The sequence below is a fragment of the Tetrahymena thermophila genome (assembly GCF_000189635.1).
Source record: "Tetrahymena thermophila SB210 genomic scaffold scf_8254777, whole genome shotgun sequence".
NCBI lineage: Eukaryota > Ciliophora > Oligohymenophorea > Hymenostomatida > Tetrahymenidae > Tetrahymena > Tetrahymena thermophila.
The window spans coordinates 602,519-612,382 of NW_002476535.1; the positions used below are offsets into that span (position 1 = coordinate 602,519).

Consider the following 9,864-nt stretch of genomic DNA (forward strand, 5'->3'; position numbering starts at 1 on the left):
TCATTTTATTCATTTTCTTCTTTTTTCAAATGATTAAATAAATTTAGTTTATTTGTGTTAAAAATATTTATTTTACATTTATAAATGAAAAATTAATTAGCATTGGCTAAACTTGTCAGACCCAAAAAAATAAAATATTTTTTACTATCTAGAGCCAAAAATATTAATTTTTAATAAAAGCCATAACTGTATTTCTATTTGAACCTATTTCTTATTAAACTATATTTTATACTTAGAAATTAAGCTTTTCAAAATTAAATATATCATCTTTCATCAGAAGTTAATTTAGAGACTTTAAATTTATATTAAATGAGGATATGATAATTAGAAAAATGAATAGTGATTATTTAGTACTACTATTAAATTTGGATAGAAATGTAAAATTTTAATTATCAAAATAAAGACTATATTTTAAATATTGTTTTTTGTGAAGTTTGAAACCAAAGCATGATTGATAGATAATAATGTCTTTATTCTTATATGTAATCTACTATATGATTGGCAACACATTCTTTTATTTATAATTTAATTTTATAGACTTTGATATGTCTATTGTTTTAATAAAATTTAAAAATATATCTGTATTATCTAATATTGATATTAGCAATTTATTTTGATGGAGTTCTTTACATTATAAAAAAGTCTTAAAACTAAAACTTATTTACACTTCAAATTTTAAAAACTCTAAATCAGACAAATTTTTAAATAAGAATTTATTAGCTATCTAGTTTGTCAAATTATTGTTTTTTACTTATCTTTTTTTCTAATTAGTTAAACAAAGGCTTCATCTATTTCAATAATATTAAATGAAGTGATAGATTAGTATTTTGTTATTATAGACTTATTGATTAATTAAATTAAATGATTTGGTGGTTCATTGATAATTTTTTATAAATAAATAAATAACTAATTAATTAAAAATTAAATAAATATAATGAACAAATTAATCTTAATAGTTTTAATCTCTCTTTCAGTATTATCTTTCGTAGCTTCTGAGTCTAGTACTGCTGACTGTAAATCTCACCCTGTGTTTGCTAAAGCTAAAAATCTGCTTAATGTAATTTTTACTTAAGATAAAAGGGCTAAGCATGTCAACAAAGTACTTCAAAAAAGATTTAAAGAAAACTCACCTAAAAGCCTTTCTAACGATGACTTAGGTTCTTGCTCTGCTTTTTCTGGCTAAAAAACTTGCTGTGATAAAAATATGGTTAAATTAATAGATCAAGCTGCCTTGCTTAAAGTCAAGCCTATTTTATAAACCAAAAGTGCTTTCTCAAAGTTTATAAATGTTTATATAGCTTAATTGAATAAAAGTTGCTCACCTACAGTTATACCATCTCCTCCTTTAATCCCTAAAGCAATATACGCTGATAAAACTTTGAAAGTTCTATCTGCATACAAGCAAGCTTAAGGAAATTGTAAAATTAAATTTGCTTAAGCATTGTCAGCTTTTACTAGAGGTTCGTTATGTTCAATTTGTATGGGAGTTGATAAGTTGAGTGACTATATCAATTCTTAAGGTTAACTTAAAATAACCTAGCAATCAGTAAACATTTTCTAGTAGGCTGCTGATGAAGCTATAACTTGTTTTGCCAATATATTCGCACCTTCTAATCTTGATTCTATTTTAAATGAACTAAATGCTGCCTATATTAAAAACAATGACTCCTGTGCAGCTAATGTTTCTAAAAACGTCAAATCAATTTTCTCAAATCCAAAAATCTCTAATGATGATGGATAAGGTGGTAAAATTTGTAAAGGTACATCTATGTTTAGTGATAATTCTTAATGCGAACAAAGTTTGCTTGGAGATAGTGCACTTGAATATACTAATCCGAGAATTCTTAACTTCAAAAAATAAGTTTTAAGACTACTTGCTGTAAATCCAGATGCCGTAGTTGATCAAAATGGTGTTAATGTTTTCGTAAGTAGCCCAAGGGATTAAGTTATTGATGAAAGCGGCAGAAATATAACATTTTCATTTATTTTGAAAAATAGCCAAATGTAATTAGCATATGCAACTTTTTTCGCTTTAATTTCTTTCATTTTTTGAATGATTTTAAAAAAGATTGAATAAATGCACCTTTTTATATTTTAATTATACTTTACTGTAAACTACTTCAAACATTTATTAACTAAATTAGTATAACATTTTGATCTATAAATTAAACTAAATTTTTTTCTTCTCATCAACAATAAATTGTAATATTTTTTTTTGATAAGTATGAACGAGTTTAATATGTTTTTTAATATTTAAACATAAATTAATTTGTTGAAAAGTCTAGTCATTTTCAAAATATTTTAAATTTATAATTGAAAGAATTAAGCTCAATTAAAAGATTTCCACATTTTTTCAAAATACTTGAAGCATTAGCAAAAGATTCACAATTAAAATCATCAAAAGTTCTTTCGAAATACACTTGATTTTTTTTTATATAAAAATGTATGTAAAATCTAGTAATTAAATATTCAAGCAGCACAAATAAGTGTGGTTATCTGAAACTTATAGGATATATGATTTTATAATATCAAATATGATGAAAATTATTTTTTCATTGAAAATAAATTTTTTTCTAAAATTTAAAATAGAAACAAAATAAATAATTAAATCATCATCAAATAATATTTTTAAAAAATCTGCATTAGAAATTATTATCCAGGTAATATTCAAGTTATTTTTTATATTAATATCAAATATAAAAATGACAAATATAACTCAATTAAACAAATAACTTAAAAAAAGTTTTGACATTTTCAATATAAAAAAAATCAATTTTAAAATATTTTATGAAAAACTCTATATAAAAAATTCAACATAAACATAAAAAATAAATTATTTTTCTATGCATTCATTTCAAGTATATAATTAAAATATTTTTGTTTTCAGTAATCTATTTCTTAGTTTACTAATTTTTACATCGAATCTAGTATTTCTTTTAATTCATACTTAACTGGATCTGTAATGTTATTATTTCTATAAATATAAATAAATTATATTTACTATTTTACAAACTTAAAAAAAATTTTTTCAGTGAACAATAATTGAATTACCTTAAGTCAAGTCTTAAAGTGTTAAGATTCACTAAATTCACTATTGCATTGCTTAAATCAATAATTCCTTATGTACTGGTTTTGCTGTTGCTATTTAGAAGATTAAAAATATATTTAATTTTTAATTTTTTATAAATAAAATTATTAATTTGAATAATTTTTATGTGGGTTTGATTGATGATTTTATTTATTAAGTTTATTAAATTGTTAATATTTTTGTTTCATTAAAAAACATAAAGTTTTGTTTTAAAGGCTAACATTTTTTGAAAATCAAAGTTATATCTTACTACAAATAGACTGCAAGATTCTCAATAGTAGTACAGTTTTTTAAATAATCCAGATACTCCTTCACTACCTATTTAACTGATTCTTTTAAAAATAAATTAATTAAATATTAATATTTATTAAAGAAAAATATTTTTTACAATTTTCAAATTAATTTAGATTAAAATATTAGAAAAATAATTATTTAATTCAAACATTAATCTCCTTTGAATAAATTTTTGATTTTAAATAGAAAAAAAGTAAAATATTTATTTTTACTCCTATTTTGTCCATGAACATAAATGCAGTGTTAATTTTTTTAGGTTAGTACAATTTTCTAATCCATCTCCTAATATACAAGCTCCTTCACTACCAAATACATTATCACTATAATTTATTAATTAAATGATATTAATTTAACATTATAAAAGCTTAATCATGTTTATTTTGCTGTTTAATTTTATTTAAGCTATTTAACTTTTAGATTTAAACTAAATTTATTTTAGCAAATACTTAGATATATAATTCAAAAAACTTGTGCTTTTATTAATCTAAAATACTTTCAAAATTTAGATAATAAATCTATATTTTAAAAATTTTTACGATATCTAAAGACATAAATCTGAGAGTTTGTGACATTAGCTTAATGCTTTACTCAAAGCAGAAATACCTTTTTATCCAACTTTGTTGTAGCTTTATAAAAAAAATAAAAAAATGTTCTTTATTTTTAAGATAAAATTAAGTGAAAAAATTTACATAAGTTCTATGAAAAAGCTTTCAAGGCTTGTGCATTTTGGTAATCCTTCAGATAATGAACAAATTTCTTCATCAGATATTTAGTTGTATCTATTTTTTATATATAAAAATATGTTATTATCGCACATAAGCTTGAATATTTCAAAATAAATTTTAATCTATCTTAAAAAATTAATTAGAAAATATTGGAGATTATTTGATATTAAGATATTAAGTCCTTATATAATATCCATAAATAATAAGTGCTAATGGATAATTGAAAATAATGATTCTATGTTTAGAAAATGAATTTATTCATTTTATACGTTTATGTATGAATAAAGAAACCATTTATTCTTCCAGATTAATATATAAAACTTTATTTCTCAAATTTGCTGCAAATGATAATATTATAAATTTAAATTTTTCATCTTTTAAACTCTTCTTAAAAATATTTATTCAAATTAAAAGTTAAGAAGAAATTAGGAGGCGCTTTTTAAATTGATTTAGATTTCCTAAGACAAAATTTTGAAATAAATTCTTTCATAATACAAATAAAATAGATAAAAATTTTAAGTATTTTTACTTTAAAAATTCCTCTAAATTTTATGAAATTTTTTAAAATTCTTCTTATCTCAACAACATTATTCAAAAATATTTTTAATCAAAAACCAAATTTAGGGGAGGTTAAAAAAATCAATACATAATTTTTTTTCTTCTAAATTTACTCATATTTTATTTTTTTTAAATGTACACTAGAAATTATTTTTCAGGTAATAACCAAGTTATTTTTTATATAAATATCAAATTCATAAAAATCACAAATATAACTCAGTTAAACAAATAATTTAAAATTTAATTTTAAATTTTGAAAATAAAAATAAAAAATTTAATTTTAAAATATTTTATGATTCACTCAATATAAAAAATTCAACATAGACATAGAAAATAAATTATCTTCCTATGAAATTATTTGAAGCAAAATTAGAATATTTTTATTTTCAGCTGTATTCTATTTCTTTATTTACTAATTTTTACATCGAATCTAGTTTTTCTTATAATGCTTTCTTAACTGGATCTGTAATGTAATTATTTCTATAAATAAAAATAAATTATATTTACTATTTTACAAACTTTAAAAAAGTATTTTTCAGCTAGAAATAATTTAATTACCTTAAGTCAAGTTTTAAAGTGTTAAGATTCACTAAATTCACTATTGCATTGCTTAAATCAATAATACCTTCGTCTTTAGTATCACAATAGCTATTTATGATTAAAAATATTTTTATTTAATTTGAATGATTAAATTATTAATTTGAATTATTTTCATGTGAATTTTACGGATGATTTTATTTATTAAGTTTATTAAATTGTAATATTTTTTTATTTCATTAAAAAACATAAAATTTTGTTTTAAAAAGCTAACTTTTTTTGAAAAACTAAATTATATCTTACCGCAAATAGACTGTAAGATTCTCAATAGTAGTACAGTTTTTTAAGCCGTTAAATAATCCAGATACTCCTTAACTACCTATTTAATTGATTCTTAAATAAAATAATTAAATATTGATATTCTTTAAAGAAAAATATTTTTTTCAATTTTCAAATTAATCAATTATATATTATGAGAAAAATAATTTTTTAATTCAAGCATTAATCTACTTTTAATAAATATTTAATTTAAGGATAAAAAAAAGAAGTTATTTATTTTTTACTCTTATTATGACCAAGAAGGTAAATAAACTATTAATTTTTTGAGATTAGAACAATTTCCTAATCCATCTCCTAATATACAAGCTCCTTCACTACCAAATACATTTTCCCTATAATTTATTAATTAAATGATATTAATTTAACATTATAAAAGCTTAATCATGTTTTTTGCTGTTTAATTTTATTTAAGCTATCTAACTTTTTAGATTTAAACTAAATTTCTTTTATCAAATACTTAGATATATAATTCAAAAAATGTGTGCTTTTTATAATCTAAAATATGCTCAGATTGAGCTAATAAATCTATTTTTAAAAATTTTTACGATATCTAAATATTTAAATCTGAGAGATTGTGGCATTAGATTAATGCTTTACTCAAAGCAGAAATTCCTTTTTACCCAACTTTATTGTAGCTTTACAAAATACAAAAAAATTAATATATGTAGATACTTTTTAAGATTAAATTAAGTGAAAAAAATTTACCTAAGCTGTATGTAAAGGCTTTCAAGGTTTGTGCATTTAGGTAATCCTTCAGATAATGAACAAATCTCTTCATCAGATATTAAGTTGTATCTATTTTTAATAAATAAAAATATATTGCTATTTTATATAAGTTTGAATATTTTAAAATAAATTTAAATCTTACGAGAAATCAATAGATAAAGATTTTAGATTTACTAAATTTTCTAAAAAAGCCTTTAAGCTACTAGGTTCTACTTAGCCGATTTAATTACTTCTATTAAAATTTAAATTATGACTTTAATGTATTATATCAATTAATAAGAATCATATAAAAATCTTTAAAAAATTAATTCAATGATATCATTTGAAATCTATTTTTTAAACTAATAAATATTTTTCTATTTTTTTAGGTTTTTTGATTAAATTTATTTTTTATAAAAATATAGGCTACTCATAGTATTTATATTTGATTTATAAAAATTACGCTAATTGCAATTCAAGAGATGTAAGATTTGTCATGCGTCCACATCCAAAAAATAATTAAGCTACGTTTTTTTGATTTAACTTACTAAGACTTTTAAATATATAATAGATAAAAATTCTAGAATCTATTAGATAAACACAAGCTTTACCCATAATCTATAAATAGAGTTTAAAGTTTTTTGCAGTTTGCTATTCCCTCAACTAAGTCTTGAATTGCTTCAATTTAGCTTCCATTATTAAATAAATAAATAATTTTTAATTTAAAACTAAAGTAAAATATTTTGACAATAAAATTTTTAATGTTATTTTATTAAATTCTACTTCATTTTTAATTAAGAAAATAATAAATTTTACTCATTTTACTCTTCAGATAAACCTTACTATGACAAATTAAGTGTTAAATTATTTAAATTTTCACATCTTCCTATTCCCTTTCCCAATCCAGAAATTCCTTTGTCTTTGAAATCATTATTTACCCTATTTAGCAATAATAATTTTTAACAAATAATGCAAATTTTATTTTATAAAATATTAGTTACCCTAAGTTAAGCTTCAAAACTTCTAGGCTTTTTAAATCTCCTAAGACACTAGTTAGACACAATAATCCTTCATCAGTGATGTCATTTCCACTATATATTATTAATTATTAATATAATATTTATTATGAAAATCAAAGCTAGTAAAGAGAATTCTTCAAATAAAATGAAAATTATTTACTTAATAATTATAATTAATTTTTAATATGGAATATTTAAGCAAATTAGTTTTAATAAAAAATAAGATTTTATTTAAAAAATAATATAAATTACGATAATATTAAATCTAAAGTGTTGAGATTTTAGCATTTTATTAACCCTGCTGCAAAACCAGATAGTCCGTCACTAGTTATTCTAATTAAGTTTAGATAAAAATTAATTCTTAAGTTTTTTAAAAATTATTTTATAAAATAAAATAAGTATAAAATAAGATATAAATTCTATCTTTTATAAATCTATTTTTGTAATTAATTATAATATAATTAGAAATTAGCTCGTTAATTAATTAGCTACCTTTCATTAAATTGCTCAGTGTTAAAATTAATTGTTAAATTTGTAAGATTTTAACAGCCTCCTAGATGTGTACCAAAATCAACAAAACCATAACTCGTCATATCATTTGAACTTTTTTAATAAATACAGTGTTAAAGAGAAAAATATTATGATAAAATAAAGAAATCTTATTTTAAAAATATTAATAATTTATTAATATAATTATAATTGGACAAGTATTAATATTTTTTTAATATAATATTTTGGTTTTTATAAGATTAATTTTACCTTAAATTTAAATTTAGCATCTTAAGATTCTAACAGTTTTTCAATCCTTCCATTATCCCACTTGATCCTTCATCTCCAATAGTATTATCTCTTTATATTAGAATTTAGATGATCAATATGGTACACACAAAAATTATAAAAGTATAAATATAATTGTTAGTTTAAAAAAGTTTGTCCCAATCTTATACATATAATTTATTTAGTAATATCATTTTTATTTTTTAGATATTAATTTAAATGATGAAAGAAACCATAAAATAATTTTACAAAATATTTACTCAAAATTAATTTCTAAATCTGTGAGGTTTGCAAAATTTTAGAGTACTTTACCAATACCAATTCCTCCTTGATAACCAATTTTGCAGCTCCTTTTAAATATATATTTAAAAATAATGATATTTGAATAAATCTAAATAACTAAATAAATTTTAAATTATTTATTATTTTCAAATATTGTACATTTTGATAATTTAGAATTAAAAAAAGGTAAATAAATAATTTACTCTAGATTCAGTTTCAAAGTATTAATTTTGATGCAATCTTTAAATCCTGTAATCAGTTCAACAATAGGTTGACTCTCTATATGATATCCGCTTTTAAGTTATATTATTTGCATTAAAAATTGAGCTAAGAGATAAAAATTTTAATTTATTAGAAGAATTGAGATGAAAATTTATTTTTAGCTTTTTCTTAATTTATGTAAAGCATACATTATTAATAATCGTAAGGTATAAAAGTGCTGATAAAATTTAATAATAAATTTAAATGAATTAAGTTAGCGCTAATAACAATATAAAATACTTTAAATCAAGCTCTAATTTTGTTAAGTTGACACATTTCCCTATTGCTTAGCCTAAACATTAAGCTTGTTAAACTGTAATTTTGCTATTAAAAAGTAGAAATTAATTTTTATTTAAAAATGAATAAAGAATTGTATGGTTATAATTGAAAGTTGTAATTAAATAAATGAGACCAATAATTTGCCTACAAATTTGCTGTTAAAAAAACTAAAATTTTCAGAAAAATAAAAGATTAACAATTTATTTTGTTAAATTTTTATAAATTTAGTTAATCTATCAAAATTAATGCTTACTTTTTTTTTAAAAATTAATCTGATATGATCAATTCTAAAATCTTCACATTAACACATTTTTCTAAACCACTTGCTAAGACTGGTGTATCCTAATCATTTATAACCCTCTTACTTTTTATAATAGTTAATATATAAATTAAATTTGTCAGCATATAATATCTAAAATAAGAATAATAAGTGATATCTTTAAAATAAATTATTTGATAAGTTTTTTAAATTTTCTATTTGTGAATTTGATCAAAAAAATGAGATAAAAGTTAATTTTATTTTTTAAATTATCTAATCATAATTTACTTTGGTAGATTTATCAACAAATTAGTGTGCTCTTCGTGCTTGGATGACAAAAACTATCCAAAATTAAATAATAATGTTGATAAAAATCAGAGCCTTTATTATAATATTACATCTTGTAGAGTATCAAACTCGGAAACTTATTCCATTTGTAGTTTTTCTTTATTTTTTCAATTTTCTTTACTATTATTATTTATGTTATTAAAAATTATTATATGATATTTCAATAATCCACACAGTTTTCAAATCAGCTTTTAAAGTTGAAAAGTATAAGGATAATTTTTAGATTAAAACTTGGCACTTTTAATCAAATTAAAAATAAATTTTATCTATAGTTGAAAAAAATCCTATCTAATCAGCTGTTAGTAAAGAAAAATAAAGTTAACTAATATAGAAAGATATCTAATTATATAAACTAAAAAAAACTAAATTACACTTTTTTGTGAATTTATTTCT

General features: G+C 20.0%; 3 protein-coding genes across 3 annotated transcripts; 1 reads left to right on the forward strand and 2 right to left on the reverse strand. All coding sequences in view use genetic code 6, as the record gives it.

The window, feature by feature from the left end:
• Positions 1-934: 934 nt before the first annotated feature.
• TTHERM_00370660 (hypothetical protein) lies at positions 935-2,053 on the forward strand (the record flags this gene model as incomplete). Its single annotated transcript, XM_001009496.1, has 1 exon — positions 935-2,053. One exon carries the CDS (start codon positions 935-937, stop codon positions 2,051-2,053), a length of 1,119 nt encoding a protein of 372 aa, XP_001009496.1.
• An 830-nt stretch (positions 2,054-2,883) lies between these two features.
• Positions 2,884-4,199, reverse strand: TTHERM_000370649 (hypothetical protein; the record flags this gene model as incomplete). Its single annotated transcript, XM_012796008.1, has 6 exons — positions 2,884-2,974; positions 3,052-3,141; positions 3,339-3,420; positions 3,647-3,702; positions 3,919-4,008; positions 4,072-4,199. 6 exons carry the CDS (start codon positions 4,197-4,199, stop codon positions 2,884-2,886), a joined length of 537 nt encoding a protein of 178 aa, XP_012651462.1.
• Positions 4,200-5,051: 852 nt separating this feature from the next.
• On the reverse strand, positions 5,052-9,557 carry TTHERM_00370650 (tetratricopeptide repeat protein; the record flags this gene model as incomplete). Its single annotated transcript, XM_001009495.2, has 20 exons — positions 5,052-5,145; positions 5,224-5,313; positions 5,506-5,595; positions 5,766-5,873; positions 6,087-6,176; positions 6,247-6,336; positions 6,410-6,499; positions 6,710-6,799; positions 6,858-6,935; positions 7,063-7,185; positions 7,248-7,337; positions 7,518-7,598; positions 7,758-7,868; positions 8,025-8,114; positions 8,303-8,392; positions 8,528-8,617; positions 8,826-8,909; positions 9,118-9,228; positions 9,412-9,464; positions 9,522-9,557. 20 exons carry the CDS (start codon positions 9,555-9,557, stop codon positions 5,052-5,054), a joined length of 1,779 nt encoding a protein of 592 aa, XP_001009495.2.
• Between the last annotated feature and the right edge of the window lie 307 nt (positions 9,558-9,864).